Source organism: Panthera uncia, chromosome X (assembly GCF_023721935.1).
Source record: "Panthera uncia isolate 11264 chromosome X, Puncia_PCG_1.0, whole genome shotgun sequence".
Classification (NCBI taxonomy): Eukaryota; Metazoa; Chordata; class Mammalia; order Carnivora; family Felidae; genus Panthera; species Panthera uncia.
In genome coordinates, this window is record NC_064817.1 from 6,393,093 (window position 1) to 6,415,164 (window position 22,072).

Below are 22,072 nucleotides of genomic sequence, written 5' to 3' on the forward strand. Positions count from 1 at the left end.
TTAACAGAAGTCAGGAAATAATATAGCTTGTCAATAGTAGGAGAGTGCTTAGGTGAATTGTATTAATCCCCTTAGCAAACGCTTGGTAAGAACGCAAGCTCTTTTATTCCTAGATTACGTACTAGGGGTCAAAGGCAGTTGAAATGGGATAATTGTCCTCATTTAAGATTGAGCTTAGTCTATTCCACTCTTCTAGGTGATGTTTGCAGATAATTTAAGAAGGGAGACAGAATACTTGGGCTATAGTGTTAGGCCAGCTCCAGTAATTTGGGGGGAGGCTCCAGGTATGAATTAATAAGTAAAGATGTTACACATTACAAAGTTGAGTGGAATAGACAGGACAGAAAATTGTATATACTGTGTGAGCGTGACTATGTCAGAAAAAACAAATTAAAAGAGCACAGAGGGGCGCCTGGGTGGCTCAGTCAGTTAAGTGTCCAACTTCAGCTCAGGTCATGATCTTGCAGTTCACGAGTTCGAGCCCTGTGTTGGCCTCTGCTGACAGCTCAGAGCCTGGAGCTGCTTCAGAATCTGTGTCTCCCTCTCTGTCTGCCTCTCCCTCGCTTGTACTCTGTTTCTCTCCCTGTGTCTCTCTCTCAAAAATAAATAAAACATTAAAAAAAGAGTGAAAAGAACACAGAAAAAAGGTGGAGGAAAACACAGTAAAATAGGAATAATGGTTTTATTTGAGTGGCGGTATGAATGGACAGTTCTCTCCTATTCAGGTGTATTTCCTAAACTTTCTGTAATGGAAACTGTAATAGAAACAAAAATGCCCCTGAGCCTGTGTGTGGTGACTGTGGGAAGGTGTCAGCTGGAAAAATCTAGCGTCAGGTTTCTGGGGAGGTGAGAATTCAGGAACTTGGGCCGGCCTGCCTGTGAGTGAGTGAAGACAGAACTTTGGGTTTGCCTTAGGGAGGACTCGTAACCCCAGACTGGGCCTATCCTGGCACTCAGTGCCGTGCACCTGCAGACAGCCACTGCGCTCGAGGAGGGGCCATTGGACATCAGTGTCTCCGCCCCCTCGGAGGGATGAGCGTCACCAAGATGAAGGGTCACAAGATTGTCCCGGAAGAAGCCCACCACCTTGCTGAGGGTGCTGGTCGTCTCTGGCTGAGTATGAGATCTCCCCCAGGTGGCTCCAGGCCTCCCCCTGACATACAGGAATCCTGCTTTTTAGCCAACAACAGCCAGAAAGCACTCCTTGCTGAAAAACTAACACCAAAACAACTCCACTGTTCCAAACTCCCAGACGTTGGCCTTCTGACAGTGAAAAGGGAACCAGGATTTATTCAGCTCTCCTCATTACATCAACGTGATCAAATACATCCTAAGACCGAACCTCTCATCTGAAGTGATTTAGTCATTACTGAAGCAATGTTACCCACCAACACCCTTCTTGGGAGAAAGACATCATTTTGATATTGGTACAGTTTCAAATATTCAAGGATGGCCTGTGCTGTGCAACAGAAAACCGTGAAGTCTTTGTCCCATAAATATTTCGGAATGATGATTAGGACAATCAATTTAGACACGCTCGATGCTGTTGTTGAAAGTCACGCCAGAATGTGCCTGTGTGCCATGAAGTCGCAACCGTCTGGAAGTCTGGAGGGTGTGTCGGCCTGGTAGATGGATGAATCAGAAGATCGGCATGGATGTTTATTGTAATGTTCTGCAATAGGATGAAAAGCCTTCTCTGCATTTCACTGCCTCCTAATAGAGGACAGCCTGGATCATCACCACAAATGTCCACTGCGGGATCTGACGATAGACTGGGAAGGGAAGTGAGAGCTTAGGTGTCTTATTGGTTTCCTATTGCCGCATCACAGATCACTCTGAGATTTAGTGGCTTCAAATGACAGTGAGCATTATGTCACGTGACTCCTGTGGTGCAGGAATATGGGAGTTTCACTGGGTGGGCCTTGATCGGCTCTCACAAGGTGTCGTGGTCAAGATGCTGCCCGGGGCCGAAGTCATCCGAAGGCTTGACTGGGGCTGGTGGACCCACTCTCAAGGTGGTTTACCCATATGGCCGGCCAGTTGGTGCTGGCTGTTGGCAGGAGGCCTCAGTTCTTCCCCATTTGGGTCTCTTCATCGGGCCGCTTTAGGGAGCTCACAACCTGGCTGCCGGTTTCCCCCAGAGCCAGCAATCTAAGAGAGCAGGATGGAAGCACAGTGTCTTTTATGACTGCATCTCGGAGGCCACGCACCATCATTTCCTCAGTATCTTGTCGGTTGCACAGCTCAACCCTGTTCTGTGGCGGAGGGGACTCTGTGAGGCCATGAACACCAGGAGGCAGGAGGCACTGGGAGCCCTCTTAGAAGCTGGCTGTCACGGGTGTCCTGCTGTAGGCATGCGTGTTTCATTCACAGTATGATGGATGAAGCCAGGGAGCGGGTTTATGTGCTCCTCCTTGCTGTCAGCTGACCCCTTTGCCGCATTCTGCCTGCCCGAGGGATCCCTATCTTTGCCTTCTAGCTTACCACTTCTGTCTTTTGGGAGCTGGGAAACGTCATCATTGAGCCTGTTCAGACTACCATCAAGTAAGTAAATGGGCTCAAAGTGTAGGCCCTGTGGATCGATAAGACCAATAGCAAGGACTTGATAAACTTCTATGTGGGTGCAGGGACCTTACTCTTGGCGTGAGCTGGACTCTGAGAGGCGTGCTTCCTCCTCAGCTAGCTTTGTAGTACTGATTCTGTGGATGACTGTGCAAACTCCATGCCTTGTTTATTTTTTTAATTTTTTTTACATTTATTTATTTTTGAGACAGAGAGAGAGAGCATGAACAGGGGAGGGTCAGAGAAAGAGGGAGACACAGAATCTGAAACAGTCTCCAGGCTCTGAGCCATCAGCACAGAGCCCGACGCGGGGCTCGAACCCACAGACCGTGAGATCGTGACCTGAGCCGAAGTCGGACGCTCAACCGACTGAGCCACCCAGGCGCCCCTCCATGCCTCGTTTAGAAAGAAAGTGGAGTCAGAGACATCCGGCTTCTCTATCGGGCCAACATAAAATTCACTACTAGAACAGTAGAGGTGTCATTTGGTTTATTTTTAGAACAACAAGTGTGGAAGTGGTATTATAATCCCCTGTACTGGTTATTGGACAGAAAATTGAAAAGATGAACTTCAGAGAGTTTTATAACAGTTCTGAATTATGAAGTGAATTGGCCTCAGTAGCTCTAGTTCAGGATTCCCACCTCTCTTTGCTGACGAAATGAGATCACAGATGTAAATGTGCTTGGAATGCACCTGTGCTTGAGCATTTCTCTCCCAGCTTATGTGCGAGTCAAGAATGGCAGAGATGTGCTCAGGGCTCCATTTATCCTGAAGTAGCGTCGTTTTTGGTGTGGTTTGATCCCATTCGGGACTTGAATCACGCACAACGCCCTACTGTTACCTGCCTGACTTGGAGCCACGCCGCCATCACGCCATCCCCGACCTGTAAAGGAATCGTGCTCCGGACGTTGGTGTTTCGGGACGGCGTGGCGTGCACTAGGCTCATCCTGTGATGTTGTGTGTTTTGAGTGCATTGTAGTTGGCAGGCTGTCTGTGGTGTATCTTGCCTTCTGTATATTTCTGTTTTGATGTTGACTCTAACATCTACAAACTATGTATAAAATGGAGACAAATTACAATCTGTTCCATTCTGATGGTGCTTATCAGTTTCTAAATGCTACTGGGAGAGACAGAGCCTTGTTGTCGAACCAGTTTGGGGAAATAACATGTTCAGAAGTCATCCTGGTCTTGTGAGGTTTGGCCGTGGTTGTGGTATCTCACTTTCCTGGGGCCAAGGACTTGAACAGAAGATGTGGGAAGATTGAGGTGGTGAAATTTAGGTTATCGGATTCCCATGCATACCAGTCAGTGTGCATTTATAGAGACGACCGAAGAGATAGCTGCCCAGACTCAGACAATTATAAGGTGTGGCCTGTTTCATCCAACAGCTGTCTTGTCAATCATTGTGATCATGGGATGTGGGGGAGGGGACGTTCTCCCTAAAGAAACCCATCTGGAAACCTTTTATGTATCTATGTCAAGCCAAGGTTTCCTTAATCAATTGTGCTTCAAGGAGAGAGGTCTGTAGACAATGCGCTTTTGTTGTTTTTCTCCAGAAAACAAAAAAGGACCCTTGGCAATTTCTGCCTCCTACTGTATAAGGAATACAGGCAGTATTTATTTAGTAGGTATCTCCTTGTATTGTTGCCACGCGTGCTGGGCTTTTTGCATTTGGTCAGTGGTTAATGTTTCACTCCTTAACTTCTGATGCCCGGTAGGTGAAACTTACCAATACATTTCAGATAGATTTAAGCTGTAATGCATGCAAACGGTTGTGTGTGTGTGTGTGTGGGGGGGGGGGGCATCTGTAAAGGAATGAGAACAAAACATAGGTGTCCTCTTGTGGAAGGTTCCAGTGTCATCAGCTCATTAAATGTAGTGCTTGGAAGAAGATGCTCGTTTACCTGTTTTGTAACTGTCCATATCTCTTTTCGCTGCTATTTAAAGTTGCATTTTGACATAGGAATGCTTTTAACTGCAAGCGTACAGATATTGTTGCTGATTATTATTTGGGCAAAGCCAGTCAGTTAATTTTCCACCTAAATAGTTGGAGCAAAGGCAGTCAATTAGATGAGATAATATCTAATTTTGTATTAAAATCTAATTCTGGAGTCGATTCAAGCCAACGTACACGAAATTGACCTGACTTTCAAATTTGCTTTCATAATTTTATTTTGCAGGATAACAAAGCCATTGACCTTTGCCGATTGTGTTGGGGATGAACTTCCTTTAGGATGGGAAACTGTATATGATAAGCAAATTGGAATTTATTACATGGACCACATAAATAGTAAGTAGACTGCCACATTTGAGTTATTACATGTGAATGAGTTTTCGTGTTGATCTCAGAGATGCTAAGAACTCTTTTTGTAGAGCTAAAACAATCATTACTATCCGATGCGGCATTGGACCGGATTTTATAAATGTAACCTGAAGTTTTTGTTTGTTGAGTTCTTCAGAAAGTGAAGTGGTTACGTAGCTACCTTGCTTGTGTGTTGCTCCGAACTGCACGGAAAATGTTGAATGGGGAGTTTTAATGGCTAATAGAGGGACTATGTTCCCAGGCGGTCTGGAAATAGAAAGATCTTTCATAATGAGAAGGTTGTTTATTGCAAAGTGGAGCTTACGGGTTCTTGGAACAATGAACACCCAAGTGCTTACCTTACCTTCATTTTGTCTTACACATTTAATTTTAACTTGAGTACGCCAAACCTTTTTGATCTTTGGGGCGGGTGAAAACTGTGTAAAGACCACAGCTAAAATAAGGGTCCCTTGACCTCGCAAGCTTTCTTCAAAGAACCGTTTGGAGCAGTGGCTCTCCATCGGGGCTGGTTTTGTCTCCCGGGACGACTTGGCAGTGTCCAGAGGCCTTGTCCGTGGTCACGCCCGGGAGAGGTGCTGCGGCGTCCAGTGAGCAGTGGTTGGGCGGGGGGTGCCGTTGAACTCTGTCCGCTGGTCAGGACAGCTCCCCGAAACGGCAGTGGTGCCGAGGTCGACACACCCTGGTTCACAAGCTCCATTGTATCAGAGATCTGTTCTCCACCGCTCGCTCTCGGCTTGCTGCACTTTCGTCAGCCCTCCTCGATCTGGCCCGGCTGGGACCCACTTGTCACTCAGATTCCCGCTCTTTACTCCCTCCCGGCTTCATTCTAGCTACCCTCAGTGTTTCTGTCGTTCGACATTTTTCATTCCTCAGGACACCAAGCACAGCTTCCCCTCAGTGTGTTTTCTGTCCTTCAGTTTACTAAGTGTGGGGGTGCCCGGGGGGCCCGAAGACTCGCGATGCCTGCCACGTGAGTGATTCGAAGCTCTTTCTGGTCCCACGGCTTCTCCTGTCCCGTAGTGCAGTCAGCCCAGGTTGGTGTCTTCAGGGCTGATTTTTGCCTGTCTCTTCCAGCCCGGCCTCCCGAGTCAGCGTTTGGAAACCCGAGTGGCGAGGCTTCCTTTCTCAGTCCCCGGGCAGTGGACTTTCTGGTGCCTGGCGGTCAGCCTTGCCCTTGATTGTGGCTCTTGCCCCAAGACTGGGCAGTGGGGATAAGTACTGCCCCAGACGGGGCCCCATCCCGTCTGCCCTGTCAGGTAGTTACCCAAGTGGCAGGAGGGCTTCTGGGTAAATCCACCACCCAGCGGACAGGGCGCTGTGCTTAGCGAGGCTCCAGCTGCGGATGGCCCTCCCTGTAGCCCCAGCCGACCTGGTGTCTCACGACAGTGTGTGTTCAAGGTGTCTTGCTGTCTGGGCTTGCCCTCCCAGCTGCTGGAGGGCAGCTCCTGCAGGTGAGGGCCTCTGCTACAGGTGAGGGGCCTCTCCCGCAGGTGAGGGATGCTTTCGCAGGTGAGGGATGCTCCCACAGTTGGGGGCCACTCCCGTAGGGGAGGGATGTTCCCGCAGGTGAGGGCCTTTCCCGCAGGTGAGAGATGCTCCCGCAGGTGGAGGATGTTCCCGCAGGTGAGGGATGTTCCTGCAGGTGAGAGATGCTCCCGCAGGTGGGGGATGTTCCCGCAGGTGGGGGATGTTCCCGCAGGTGAGGGCCACTCCCGCAGATGAGGGATGTTCCTGCAGGTGAGAGATGCTCCCGCAGGTGGGGGCCGCTCCCGCAGGTGAGGGCCACTCCTGCAGGTGAGGGATGTTCCCGCAGGTGAGAGATGCTCCCGCAGGTGAGGGATGTTCCCGTAGGTGGGGGTCACTCCCGTAGGTGAGGGATGGTCCCACAGGTGAGGGCCGCTCCCGCAGGTGAGGGATGTTCCCGCAGGTGAGAGATGCTCCCGCGGGTGGGGGCCGCTCCCGCAGATGGGGGATGTTCCCGCAGGTGGGGGTCGCTGCACCGTGGGCCTGGGCACATGCTCACTGCGGCTTCCTCATCAGTCTTTGGCCTCCCCGGGCCCAGGTGCTATTACTGAATGGCAGAGGCATCTGCCTTACACAATCTTTCCGGAAAGCCAGCCTGCCACTGAGGTCCTGGACCCGTTCTGGCTCGCCTCTCTCGTAAACCCAACTTGCTCATCCCTGTGTGCCCCCTTCTTTGCTGTGGGCATTCGTTGCTCACCTGCTCACTGTCACGGCGACTGTTTTAGAGCACCTTTCTGTGCTGGCCCTGGGGACACAGGGCCCAAAGTGAGACCCAGTGCGCACCTCAAGGATTCCACACGACGCTCTAGACGTGGCCTTGAACCCAAAAACTGAGTAGTCACCGTGGACTTTCTTCCAGTCACTGTGAGTATAAGTGGGGTGACTCAGCACCGTGGGTGATGCTGGTGAAGACATCAGCTCCGGGATCACACCGCCTCCTCTCTCAGAGAACCCAACTCTTTTGTTTTTTTCTTGCAGGAACAAGAAAGGTTATTATTATTGCAATAGTTTGTACATGGAGGGCCAAACAGCACATTCCAGAAAACTTGCTCCCCAGAACCCAACTCTTCATAGCACAACTTTAAAACTCTTTAAAGGCACAGCACCCAGAGAGTCAGATACTAAATTGGAACCGTGCAGGTGGGCAGTAGGGTGTGAGGGACCAGAGGGACCCTGGTTGACCACCTTCAAGGTTCCCAAGACCCTCCGGGGCACTGGACAGAGTGCAGGCAGTGCTGGTGGGCCGCAGCGGGTCTCACTGCCACACACAGGCGTCGGTGACACCCGGCAGTTACAGATGTGATTTGGCCCCGTCCTGGGCCCGCTGAACGTGAGCTCTGGGACTCGGTCAGGACCCTGATCGTTGTCATTATATTTGGTTTCTTATCGTCTAGCGTGGGCTTTTGAGGCCTGGAGAGGCTGTCCAGTAGGGGCCTAGAGTGGCAGTGTGAAAGGGGCGGTGGGTGTCGAAGGAAGGGGGCTTAAAGGGAGAACTTACTTGAAACATCCTAGCAAGCTCTTGTGTGCGCGTGTGTGTGTGTCTGTGGTAAAGAGCACGTGACATAAAATTTACTTTTTAACGGTTTTGAGGTGAAATCCACAAAACCGAAAATTAGCCATTTTAAAGTGTGGAGTTCAGCGGCGTTTGGTGCGTTCACTGTTGGACAGCCACCGCCCCTCTCTAGTTGCAGAACATTCCACCCCACTCCCCCAGAGTCAAACCTGGAACCCATTAGCAGTCACTCCCCCTCTCCCCTCCAGCCTCCCAGCCCCTGGCCACCACTAAATCTCCTTTCTGTCTCTCTGGAGTTGCCTCTTCTGGACATTTCACGTAGATGGGATCCTACGCTGTGTGACCTTTCGCGTCTGACCTCTTCCACCCCGCGGGATGTGTTCGAGGTCCGTCCGTGCTGTAGCCGGAAGCAGCACTTCATTCCCCGTCGTGGCCGAATGACCTTCCATCGTGCGGATGGGTCCTGCTTTATTTATCCCCTCATCAGTTGCTGGACTTAGGCTTGTTTCTACCTTGTTGGCTGTTGCCGTAGAGCTGACCGAGCACACTTTATTCTGTTTTACTTATTTATGAAGATCTGATTGGCTTTATTACATGTTTCGTGAATCAGGCAGCACCCCTTCTCGCAAATAGAGGGGAGCTCCCCAAGCCGCTTTAAATGAATTATTTTGCATGTTTGTGTAAGGTTGGGGTACTCCTGTACTCTGCATTCCTGTGCCAGCAGCCTGCACGTATTTACCAATGTGTCATGGTTGTAACAGAGCCACCATAGCCTGGGGTCTCTCAATTTGGAACAGGGACACTGCTTTGCAGTTTTTATTTGATTTAGGGCAACGCTTCGGCTGACGTCTCCCTGTTAGGAGATTTGTGGCGGTGGAGGAGGGGAGCGTCTCCCGAGTCTGGGGGTCTTGCCCGTTTGCTCAGTCTGCCGCCTCAGTCTCAGGCTCTGATTTCCGGACCGTTGTCCTCTGCCTGTGGAGCGGACTCCCCTTCCTGCCGCTCGTTCGGTGCTCCTGCGGTCAGCAGTTAGTGATGGCCTTGCCTTGGGTTTCAGATGAAGGAAAAGGTCCTGAGAATATAATGATGACCGAGGCTCTGTGCCTGCCTTTGAGGGGCTCGTAGTTTAGGGGGGGGAAACAGAAATGTGAAAACGGTCACGTGCCCAGTGCCAAGAACTGCAGTCCCAGCCGTCGTGGAGAGACATTACATGCTTGCAGGGGCGGGGCAGGCTTCAGAAAGGAGGTGCTTTGGCAAAGGCACTCAGAAGACGGTAGGGTTTCCTCGTGGGGCGGAAGAGGACGCAAGCAGCACGAACAAATGCAGACGAGCATTTCCAATGATGGAGACTTTGGAAAAATTCAGCCTCTTTCGAGGACGTCTTGGTTGGGGGAGGATAGAAACTAGGAGTGAAGCTGGCAAGTTAGTTTTGGGACTCCGGCGTCATGAGGAGGATATTGCCTTGAAAGACGTTCGTGTGTTAAAGAATCGCAAGCCGAGTTAGGAAGGCGACTCTGGTGAGCGCACTGAGGAGGCAGGACGCCTGCGTGGTTTCGGAGAGGGGTCGTGAGGATCTGATTGAACTTAGGGGAGATGGAGAGAAGGGCATGTCGTCAGCCACGATTGTTTCTAGGGGGCAGGAAGCACCAGTTCTTGGTGGCCCGCAGAGAATTCTGGGTGAGGGAGAAGAGCAGGTGTTCTCTGAGGATGGGTCCCAGGTTGGCCAAGTGGGTGGATCTGGATGATGCTGCTCACGTCGAGAGGGGGCAGAAGGAGAAGCAGGTGACTGCTGTGTCCCTGTTGGCATCAGTTGAGGGTTTGGTGGTGAACGGGCGCCATGTGAGAATGAGTTCTGCCTCGACGAATGACTCAGAATTCCTCTGGCTCCGTCCGGGTGGAGATCTACCTAGGAGGCAGCTGGAAGAAAAACGGGAACTCAGGAGAGAGGCTGGAGCCAGAGGGAGGCATGCGCCTCCCACGGAGAGTGAGAAAGCCGGAGTGGAAGATGGTGGGGGGGGTGGGATTTATGGGTGGGAGGAGACAAGGAAGTTCGCGAAGAACGCAGAGGGGCTGCAGGTCTGGTGCAGAGGCCCGACGAAGGGGAGCAGCCAGGTCATAGGGCATTCTGGGTCAGAGAAGTCAGTGACCAGAAGGTTGGGAGGAGCCGTTAGTTTGACAGTGGAGAGCTCATTTGGGTTCATCCCCACCAATGTTTGTTCGCAGTGTGAACAGTTGTCTGGTATCGTCTCCTCCGCGGGAAACTTCTTCATATCCCTAGAGTTTTCTTCTCGTTCCAACTGTGGATCTACAAACGGCAGGGGTTCCACGCTTCAGGAAGCTTCGTTATGAGGTCGCTTCCATAACGCACATCCCGCCGATGAGTGAATTTTCATATCGGCCAGTCACGTGACTGCGTGACTGTTGGTCAACCTCAAGACCTTACTTGTAAGTCACTTACGTTCTCGCCCTTTTAATTTCAGAGCTTACCCAGATTGAGGATCCCAGAGAACAGTGGAGGCGAGAGCAGGAACGGATGCTGAAGGAGTATTTGATCGTGGCCCAGGAGGCTCTCAATGCCAAGAAAGAAATCTACCAGATTAAGCAGCAGCGGTTCGAGCTGGCCCAGGAGGAATACCAGCAGCTGCACAAAATGTGTGAGGACGACAGCCGCTCGTACGCTAGCTGTGAGTTGACTGTCCCCCGTGGGTAATGCGCGGCTTCGGAAGCCACCTCTCTGCCGGCTTACTGCACACACCGAACCTGACTCGGGCAAGACGGCTCCGTAATGTTTCTAACCGCATATCGTTAGGTCGTCGGTATTTTGCTCTGGAATCAGGTGTCTTCCATTAGCCACTCCTTTAGTGGGTATTTACCAAGTGCTCGCCCTGTGCCCAGGCACCGTGATGCAGCGGAGCCTGAGGAAGCAGAGGTCCCTGCCCTCATCGCATCACACTCAGGTGGGGAAGGTAGAAGAGCAACAAGCAGATTTCAGGTAGCGGCATGAAACGACCTCGTGTCTCGTGTTCGTCAGTGCGGAAAAGGGCTTCACTCGGAGCCCTCCGCCACCAATAGGGCGTGTTAGGGGTGATCCCTGGGAGGGCCGCACAGTGGTTTCGTTGATCCTGCGTGGAAAGGCTCGGGAGCCATCACGTGTGTCAAGCACCTGTCCCTCTGTAGAGTCCTTTCTGGGGCGGCACGCTGACGGCGGAGGAACTCAGTGTAACCCAGAAGATCGGGGGGCCTCCCCGCCTCAGATGGATGCACACTGGTGTTCTCAAAAGGAATCCCTCTTCGTTTTAGAGGTTACTGGACGTGGGCTCCCATCTCCTTAGTACTCGGCGGACGCTCAGGTATTGAAGGAGCCCGGTCCCGTCTCAGAAGCCAAAGCATCTTGTTACCGACACAGTCAGTCACTGCTTGAGCCAGTCTCTTCCCCACAGCGCTGTCACACTTAACAGTCCACCACAGGTGCACACGGCCATGACTGTTCTGGGTGCCCGTGAGCTCAGGAAGAATGCGTGGAGGTGCTACGACTAGGTTTTGTGTGATAACAACCTGAGTCTCGTTGAGACACGGGAAGCCTTAACCTGTGACGTGGCCGCCATGTTGCCAGGTACTTGGCTCTGGCGAATAATAAAGACACAGTCAGAGCTTTGTTCTGTGTTGCGAGTCAGAATGGAGTTAAGGCAGAGGGGCCATAGGTCTTTTTTTATTGCAGCCGCTGTCGAAGGTGAATACGCCTTACAAGCTGTGGGGAAGCGAGGGGTGGGGGTTCCCCTCTGTAACAGGAACTGAAGACAGTGCTATCACATGTCCCGAGAGAAGGTCAGGACCCAAGTATAATGCTGTGTTGTTTCCAGCTTGTCTTATCTCTTGTTCTTTGGATATTGATATCTACTAGGTGTTGTTTTTTTTTTTTTTTTTTTTTTTTGGTTTTTGTTTTAACTGTTCGTCAGAACGCAGTGCTCAGCTCAGTGCAAATTTTTAGAGGTTGGTTTCCTATCTCCATAGTTTCTTTTTTTATAATGTATTTCTCTGATTTCGGTATCAGGCCTCACAGAACGAATTGGGAAGTGTTCCCTCCTCCTGTTTTTGGAAGGAGTTTGTGTGGGATTGGTATTTGATAGAATTTGATAGAATTCACCAGAAAAGCCATCTGGATCTTGAGTTCTTTGTGGGAGTGTTTGGAACTATAAATTCAATGTCTTTTATGTCTTTTATAGATATAAGGCTATTCAGATGTTTGTTTCTTATTTAAAAAAATTTTTTTTAATGTTTATTTGTTTTTGAGAGAGACAGAGACAGAGCATGAGAGGCAGAGAGGCAGAGAGAGAAGGAGACACAGAGCCTGAAGCAGGCTCCAGGCTCTGAGCTGTCAGCACAGAGCCTGATGCGGGGCTCGAACTCATACAGACCGTGAGATCATGACCTGAGCCGAAGTCATCCGCCCAACCAACTGAGCCACCCAGGCGCCCCTGTTTGTTTCTTCTTGAATCAGTTTTAGTATTTGTGTATTTCAAGGAATTCGTCTATTTCATGGACTCCAAAATCAGCAAACTTTTCTACCAAGGGTTAGATAGTAAATATTTTAGGCTTTGTGGGCCACAAGATCTCAGCTGCAACTACTCAACCCTGTTGTTATAATGCAAAAGCAGCCAGAGATAATACACGAATGAATGTGTGTGGGTTGTTCTGATAAAGTGTAAACACAGGTAACAAGTTTGATTTGGCCTGCAGGGAGATTTGCCGACTGCCGAGCCAAGTTGTCAAGTTTATAAAGTTGGTCGTCAAGTTTATAAAGTTTGCAGAATTCCCTTACGGTTCATTTAAGATCTAGACACTCCTAGGTGGTGTCCTGTCTATCATTCCCAATGTTCCTAATTTGTGTCTTCTTTTTTTCCTCAGTGTAGCTAAACTTTTGTTGATTGTGTTTGTCTTTATAATGAGCTGGCTTTTTCCCCCTCCTATTTCTTACCTGTTTTCTATTTTATTGATTTCTCTTTATTATTTTTTCCTTCTTAGTTTGGCTTTACTCTGTTCTTCCTTTTCTAGCTTCCTAAAGTAGAAACGTAGACCATTGATTTTAGACCTTTCTTATTTTCTCACCTAACCTCTAAAAGGTAGGAATTCTTCTCCAAGTGCAATTTTAACTGCATGCCACAGGTGTTGGTGTTTTCGTTTTCAGTCAACCCAGATTGGCTGTTTCTTTTTGGGTTCTCTAAAAGCAAGTTGTTGGGACTTTTGAAAGATGTTATGTTGCCGATTTCTAATGTAATTCCATTGTGGTCAGAAACTCCACTATGTAAGATTTCAATGTTTTGAAATCTATTGAGATGACTTTTATGACCCAGCCTATGGTCTCTCTTAGTGAGCTCATAGGATTAGAAGCCCATGGTGTTGGTACAGCGAGGTCACGCCTAGCTGCACCAGTGGCTTACAACTGTTCCTGAGAGCCTGTGGTCAGCGATCTTAAGTCTTTTCGAAAGTTACTTAGTAGAAGCTACGCCAAACCATAGAGAATTGTTCTTTCTGTAGCTTAAAAAGGGCTGAATATAGGCAGTTTCATATGATTCAACCTAATGGAATGTTTCTTCCCAGTAGCCTTTAGGGACCTTATCTGTTCCATAGTTGGGTTTGATTAGATCTCCAAAGGCCCTCTGGTTGATTTTTCTTCTACGGATGGAATGGGGGAAGGACAGACCAGACAAATTTGGCAGGAACTTTCTTCCAGTGATTGAAGAGAAAAATCGCAGCAAGGGGAGATGTTTCTTACATGTTGCCTACGACCAGTGCAGCTGAGACTTCGGTCGTGGTGAACGTGGGGCCTCTGGACCTGAGCCTGTGAGGGTGCAAGTAGAGGAGGACCTTGGTGCATCCTGTTGGATTCCACACCCAGCCCTGGGGGAGGCGAGGGAGGAATCCCGGGCCAAAGCCGAGCCCCTGGATTAAGAGCATTCAGAACCTGTAGCCCTGTAACGATGGGATATCCCTCACCATCAGTTTTTGTATTTCCGTGGGCTTTGACATTTGGGCGTGTAGGAAATCGCACTCGGTAATGTTCCTTCCTGTGCTCCATAGAATTTTCCTAATGCCCAGTAAAAAAGAGCTACTCAAGATGCCGTCCTGCGTGGTGCATGAAGAAACCTTCAGTAGAGGAAGCAGATGACTCTGTGGTGTTCACTTGACACTCTGAACCATGCCCATCAGAATCCTGACCTGCTAGAAGTCTCTGTGTAGACACAATCTCTGCATCCACTTGTATAAGTGGCCTTGGGGGCCAGATAGGGCCAGCCTGTTTTCACGAAGGGCTAGAGGTGCCAGTGGATTTTGCTGGGGCCTGTTGGCTCATCTGGGATAAGACGCCACATGGAATCGTAACGGACTTAATCCAAGCGCTTCACCAGGTTGCTGCTGCTCCTGGGGTTTGGACCAAGCTCTTTCAACTTGCCATTTAACCTGAACTACTAATTACGATGACGAAAACTCTGTTAGTGACTGAAATGAATTCTCTCTGACCACACCGGTCTCACACAGCCCAGATTGCTAGTCATCTAAAGCAGGGAGGCGTCTCCTTGCTCCAGTACTGGGAACAGGATAACACTTGGACCCGTTTCTCGTTACTTCCTTCATTGGCAGTGACTTGAAGCGAAATGAACCAGTGTTCAGTGAGCTAGAGTTTTCTGTGCATCGTTCGGATTGCAACATTACGAAGCACACGATGCTGTCTTTGTTGTACATGTGAGAAGCAATACTGGGGAGGCGAGGTTACTTCTTCAAGGTCACATGCCTAGTAAATGGCAGACCTGGGATCTGAACCCAGATCTGTTTGTGCATGTAGCCTTCAGTGCTGCGTACTGTTTCCTAGGCATGGAAGAGGCAGCTCAAAGGAGCTAATTGTGTTTTTGAAACACTTTGCCCTCCTGTCGTTCAACTTATCTAGAAGTAAAGACTGATTATAAATTGACAAGGCCTCTGGCAAGTTTGCAACACTCAGAGGGGCGAGTGGGAGGCAGAGCACTTTCTGTGTCTTGGCTTTCTTGTGGCCCATGGCAGGATTGCTAAACTATTCGTCTAGTTTCCAACAGATACTTACTTAGCACCTGGTATTGGTATGTCCCAAATGCTGGGGACACGATTTCTGTCTCCCTAATGGCTGATTGTAGGGAACAGTTAGGCAGTGATGGGGAACAGAGGAATTAACTAAAACAGCTACTTTTTAAAATGTTCATTTCTTGATTTTTGAGAGAGAGAAAGAGAGCACAAGCAGGGGAGGGCCGAAGAGAGAAGGACAGAATCCCTAGCAGGCTCTGCGCTGTCAGCACAGAGCCCGACGTGGGGCTCGATCTCACAAAGCATGAGATCATGACCAGAGCTGAAATCGAGAGTCGGACGCTCAACTGACTGAGCCCCCCAGGCGCCCCCAAAACAGCCATTTTTAATGTTGGAGCAGGAGGGCGGGAGGAAATGACGTGCATCTGTCCTACCCCCTTCACAGATTTCTCCCTGAGTTGTGGAAATCACCGGAATAAAACTCCATTCACTGGAGAGAAAAAGATTTTGTGTCAATATTGGGCCATCTGGTATCTAAGAATATCCAAACCTTGACCTTTTTCTGTCCCTGAGCAAAGCAAAAGCAGATGCTTGCTGGATTTGAGCGTACATGTCCCCGTGAGGCTAAAAACCCTACCCTACTCTATTTCTGGGAGCTGCCTGGTACCTGGGCCTATTTTGTTTGTAGAACACGGGGACGGAGCTGTTCTGCAGTGGGCTCGTTCTCTTTGAGCACACCGGTTCTCTTCCACAGTTCCATCCTGTCGTGTTCTCCTGCTTACTTCATGTCTTGTTTTGCTGGCAAAGGAGTTTTATTAAAATCTTTGTAGCAAAGGAACTTCTTGCCGCCTTCATTATAACTATAAAAAATGAAAACAGAAAATGCTAAGAACTGGAGGTCTTTGTCTTTCTTGACCTGAGTGGTTATGTTTGTATTTGCGTTGCATTAATTCATTGTTTTGTATGCTTCTCTTTACGTGTGTTATCCCCCCACCACAAAGCAGAGAGAAAAGCCAGGAGGAGCTACATTCAATTATTAACATTGCTCACATCTAGAGGTAGAAACAGGGAGGTCTTTTTCTTTTTTCAAACCTATTTTAAGATTTGTCTCTTGATTCCACGCGTTTATTTCATGCAGTGAGCAGAATTCTCTCTGGGTGAAGAGTGAATCGATATCTCATTTAGAGGAAGAAGATAGTTCTGTCTTGATTTGCCCTACTTTCTTCATTCTAATGTGCTCATCTCTTTGCCTTTCCCACTGAATACATTTGTTATGTCAGACGCTTTTATGCTAGAGTTAATCTTTCAGTCTTCCTGAGAAACTTGAGCTCCTAGATGCATTCAGATGAAGTATTATGACCATTTGCAGGATCTTTTGGAAGGAATTCTTGCATGGGATGAATTACAGTCTAAACCACAGGTCAGCAAATTATGTATGGTTTCTGGGCTGAATCTTGTCCACTCTGGCTCTTTATAAATAAAGTATTATTGGAACGCAGCCACATCCACTCACTCACCTATTGTCTATAGAAGCTACAATGGCAGGGTTGAGGAGCTGAGACAGAGGCTGTACGGTCCACAAAGCCAAAAATATTTACTCTCTGGCCCTCTGCAGAAAAAATTTCCCAACCCCTGGTCTAAACCAGTAGTTCTGAACCCTGGCTACAGGGTATAATCTCCTGAGGGGCTTTTAAAAACTGCTGCCTGGGCCCCACTCCCAGAGATTTTGATCTCCTTGACCTCGGGTGGGGCCAGACATTTTTTTTTTTTTTTTTTTTTGGTAAAGCTTTCCAGGTGAATCCCAGAGTTGAGAATCCATTGGTCTGGATTGACTGTGATGGTCTCTTTCGGCAGCAGGAATATGACTTTGTGCCTCTGGCTCCTAGGAGCCACCAAAAGTCTGCACCAAAAGTATCTTCGGGTGGTTGGGAGAGTTGGCTTAATCTCCCGTGAGAAAGTGCTGACCCACCCTGAATTCCTGGGTTAGGTGGTGGTGAAGCTTGACCTTATCGGTTATCAGTTTTGCCAACATTCTTTCTGAGGCTTTAGGCCCATCCCACAAAGACGGCCTTCCATTGGTTACCCAGGAGAGGGGTTTCTCCTCTACTACCTAGGGGAGTGTAATGGCCACAGTCCATCCATTCAACCTTCTGTTTTCCTTCGTGGGTAAGCGTGTTGGAGCTGGCAGGGGAAAAATGGATCACACGCAGCATTTTTCACGGGTATTAGTTGGCAAGACTCAATCTTAAAGGCGATTGCAGAGCCTATGTCTGTTGAGAGCTAATCCCCTAGTCTGCCCTAGAGAGCATTTCTGAGAGAACTCTCAGTCTGAATTTGGTGGCATCTTGTGTTACTTCTGTAGGTCACCTCTGAGCGGGCTTGGTTGATATTTTCTGTTCCTTTGCTTATGGTGCCTTTAAAAACAAATGTCATGCCCTCCTCTGTTGGCCTGGGTTACTTACGTGCATGCCTTTGTCGCTGCTCTGGTAATTAGTACCTGTCAGCATGGGAACTGTCAGGGCTTGCCATCCTGTCTGCCAGGGTTCTTTTGGCTTCCTTGAGCAGCTCCCCGTGGTGCCGATGCCTGGAGGTGCACACCTGGTCCTAAGGGGCAGTCTGCCCAGAGGATGTCTTTGGAGAAGGACTACTGGTCTTTCAAAGCATGTTACCCCCCTGGGGTGATCTTAGGTTCCCACGGCACAGAGGAGGCCTGTGTGTATCAGAGAAACAGGGAGACAGAGACAGACACACCAGCAGACGTGTTTTCCCTTTTCGATACCCTGGAAAATCAAAATCCAAAATAAGTCCTGGGGTCTGCAGCGTCATGAGTGCTAAATGCACGGGCCACGCTCACCTCTTGGACAGTGGGCACTGGGGAGCCCGGGGTCCATTCCTTCTCTTGTTGGAGAAGCTAATCTGATGAAAGAATCTGGGGCATCTGGCCCACAGGAGCCCAAGATTCAGACCGAGGTCCCTTTTTGACTGATGTAGATCAAGGCACTGGAAACTTAGTCTTCGTTCAAGTGGGGAGACGTGATCATCGTCTCTCACAAAGATTTTCCAAGAGTTGATGTCGCTGTGGTCCAGCTACACTGTAACCTGATTTTCGTGTTACCCAAAGCACTACGGTAAGCCTGAGTGGGCTCCTTAAGCTGTTTAATAGCTGTGGCCACTCAAGTCTTCAAGAGAGAAGAAAGCTTCAGAGGCGAAGGTCTGGTATTTATCATAAACCTTGAGGTTGGAGACGTGTCTTAACAGAGGCATGATTCTTTTTTTAAATGTCATGGAGTGCATGCCGTGAAAAATGGAGGCTGGTGCCCTGAGGTGTTCCTTGGACTCCAGGAATGGGTTCCATTAGACCTACCGGCAGATGTCAGGAACTAAGGATTTGGCTTTGCAAGTTAAATCACATTATTAAAAGTTATGCCAGTGTTCATGACGCTCCTTCGTATTTGAAGATAAAGGGACTCACTCTTTTAGGTACTTGAGTTGCCTCTTCCCTCGTCCCAGTCCTGGAAGTTTTAAATTTTAGAGACTGTAGCAAAGCTAACGTGAATGCTGTCTGCATAAGGAAACCCCGTTTTATCATTTGGGATGGTTTCAGCCGTAAGTCACAGAAAAGACCCGCTCCTTGTCACATAAGAGTCCTTCAGCGGTGGGGTGGGCCCCCCCATGGGTGCATTCGGTGGCTCGGGGATACCATTTCTCTATCGGGCTCCCCCTCCAGGACTCGGTACACCTTGAGTCTCCCCCAGGGGAGGGGTGCACGCCCAGTGAGCCGAGGGTCCTGTTAGTTAGGAAGGAGAGCTGGGGGGCTGGTGGCTGTGTATTTGTCTAGCCGTATCCTGTTATTTCAAGTCTGTCGGCTAGTTTTCCCTGTGAAGTTGCGCAGAAGAGGACTTTTGTGGCAACGATTTCAGACCGTTAGGTTACTGCTGTCGAACGCTGTTGTCAGTTTCCCCGGACTCTGGGAACCCAGAGTTACTTTCTACCCCACGTGGGAACGACCACAGGTGGCAGCCGTTGGCGTGGTCTCCCTCAAACGCAGGATGACGGGTGGACCCACGTGGGGGTGAGCAGTCAGCGAGCCCTGGGCTCATTGGCTTCTTATCTGCGTCCAAGTGGAAGTCCCTTTACCTCAGGTCGGGGGGAACATTTAAGTCCCGGGAGTTCAAGGTGGGGGTTTTGTAGAGATGATTTCTGACTCTTAAGGGCTTTGTTCGGGGCGTTGCTTTCAGTACTGGTCTTAAATGAAGCCAAGGAAGTCAGTCAAGATGGAAGTCGAAGGATTTGGAAATAGACACTCTTTGTCTCAGAAAGAATTCTGTTTTAAAAGTATTTTACTCCGTGTCCTCAAGAGATTACGATTCTAAGAACATTTGAGATAAAGTTGGCAAATGCTTAGCTCCTCCGGATATTTATTTCTAGTAGATTCTAATGGTTTGAAATTCTGACCGTGATAGGGACTATCTTCTTCTTATTATTATTCTAGAGAGACAGGGAGCACACGAGCAGGGGAGAGGGGCGGGGAGGGGGGGGAGAGAGAGAATCTTAAGCAGGCCCTATGCTCAGCTTGGAGCCCGATGTGGGGCTCGATCCCACGACCCTGAGATCGTGACCGGAGCCGAAATCAAGAGTCGGAAGCTCAGCCGACTGAGCCCCCCAGGCGCCCCTGGAACTGTTTTTTTAAAGAGATATCTGAACTGCTCACACTACCTTTGGATGTAGTTCTAATTGAGGGTATTAAACAATCTTGTGTAAGCCCCTTGATGACTTTGAGCCGTCCTCTCTGATGCAAAGTCAGGAAGCGATTTTGAACTAGTCGCTAGCGGTTGGTACCCAGTCATCCGAGTGACAGGCAGCCTTCAGCTCTCAGAGCAGAGGGGTGAGGAGAAAGATGCCGGCGCTGCCGATGGGTTTTCCGAGCAGGTGGAATCAGTGGGAATAACCCGGACGCAGATGAGAGCGGTGCGGGGTTGGCCACAGCCGGGGACAGGGGCGCGCGCCGCCAACCAAGGTGGGGGCAGAGACGAGTCACTCCGGCACAGGGGCCGACAGCTTCCGAAGCTGAAGAGAGGAGACGGAAGCATCAGGAAACAGCAGTGCAGGGAGGTGAACGGGGTGATAGAAGGGCGAAGCGGCCACTAACTGCTCAGCTGCAGAATCCCTGGAAAAGGTTCTTCGCTGTCCGCACCGCCGGAAATTGGCTGACTGTGCTCGGCACACAGCTAAACAGGCCTTCGCGTCCTGCTCACGCCAGGTCCAGGCTGTTCATGAGGGTGCCGCGTCTGGCCCGGAGCACGCGGCGTGGAAGAACAGCTTTTTCTCGGGCCTGCCAGCTGCTGACACATTGCTAGAAAGTCGTTTTTATTTTATAGAGCTTTACTAGTTGTTTCTCATGCCAAAAGTCGTTCATGTGGAGAATACAGATGTGAAGAAAGGAGAAAGAAAACCTTCTGTGATGAAACCATTGAGGATAACCACAGGTAGCTTTGGGATTCTGTCCTTCGAGTGACATCCATGTGTATATGCGTTTGAAAAGGAAGCAAAAACGGATTCATCCTGTATGTACTATTTATCTACTTAGAGCAGTTTTCCATATCATAATCACCACCACCCCCCCCCCGAGCGTATCTGTGGTTTTTAACCCGAGTAATTTTGCTTTCGAAGCAGTTTTGATTTACCGATAGCCATGTATTGCCTCGTGTGGAATCACGTAGAAGGGCCACATGCAGAAATCAAACGTCAAGATTTGAGGCTGTGAAATGTTAATTCCTTACGAGCCGGTGCCAACTTGTAAATTGGAGACTTAAAATTAATTATTGATTCAGAAGTTCCTGTCTGTGTGTATTTATTTATTTTGAAGGATCCATTATAAAATAAAATGTTTTCCTTCCGTTTAGCCTTCTCTGGATATTCAACAAATACAAAGTACGACCCATACCAAATTAAAGCAGAAATAGCAAGTCGTCGGGATAGGGTGAGTAAAAGAGCGCTCCCACAACTAGAAGCCCTGTGTGTATTTTCACGTAGTGTTACTTCTCGTGGCTCATCTAATGGGGGTCGGTGTGCCTAACACTCATATTGTGGTAAAAATTTTTAATTTCGTGGATTATGATGACGTTTGGTTTTACCCTTCATTTTTTTTCTAACAGGAGGAGAAAAGTTTCTTTTTGAAAGCTCAGCCCATCTAACCAAAAGCCACCTGTACCCCTCTGTGTTTTCCCTAGAGCTAGGGTCCTCCTGCCCGATTTGGAAAGATTGGGTGACGTCGGGGCCCGGGCTCCACGGCCTGCTTCCCGATATCAGTGGGTTGCCGGCCTTGACCCTTGGCAGCTTTAGCTTCTCCTGTTCTCCCCTGGTTGCTATATTCCTAGGGAAATCTTTCCCGCAATGGCATTTGACCAGAAGGTTCTGATGCTCCTTCCCTGGGGACACTGGAATTCTTTACGTGCCCCCCCCCCCCCGTCTCATCCCTTCAGTGCCCTGCCTTGGTCGCGTGGGAAGGGGGACGGTTTTGTTGCGTTTGCAGCAAATCATGGGACACGTCTTGGAAACGAAGCCTGTTGGTGTCTCATGCCCCAAACGCCAGTGTCTCTCTCAGTGCAGCGGTTCCCAAACTCTAGCGTGTCCAAGAAGAGCACCTGGGGAGTTGATTACACATGCGAGCTGCCAGGCCCACCCCCTGAGGGTTTTTTTTTAATGTTTATTTATTTTTGAGGGAGGGAGACAGAGTGTGAGCAGGGGAGGGGCAGAGAGAGAGGGAAACAAAATCCAAAGCAGGCTCCAGGCACAGAGCCCGACACGGGGCTCGAACCCACAAACCGTGAGATCGTGACCTGAGCTGAAGTCGGACGCTTAGCCGACTGAGCCACCCAGGTGCCCCCACCCCCTCCCGAGTTTTAACACGGGCCTCAGGTGGATCCCCGAGAAGCTCTCCATGTGACGCACTCTCAGGTAGTGGGACCGCAGACTTCTGGCAACAGTGTTCCCACATGTGGGGTCTCGGAGTAGTAAGTAGAGGGAAGGTGAAAAACGCATTAGGCAGTTTGCTGATTGTGATGTATAAATCACTACCTGAAAAAGGAAATAGTTGCCGGTTC

General features: G+C 49.4%; 1 protein-coding gene across 1 annotated transcript in view; it reads left to right on the top strand.

The window, feature by feature from the left end:
* Positions 1-22,072, top strand: part of WWC3 (WWC family member 3) — a 118,404-nt gene that overhangs the window by 37,444 nt on the left and 58,888 nt on the right. The window contains exons 3-5 of the mRNA XM_049644875.1: positions 4,743-4,852; positions 10,400-10,603; positions 20,873-20,949. Coding sequence (XP_049500832.1) covers positions 4,743-4,852; positions 10,400-10,603; positions 20,873-20,949 — 391 coding nt within the window. The remainder of the gene's footprint in view (positions 1-4,742; positions 4,853-10,399; positions 10,604-20,872; positions 20,950-22,072) is intronic.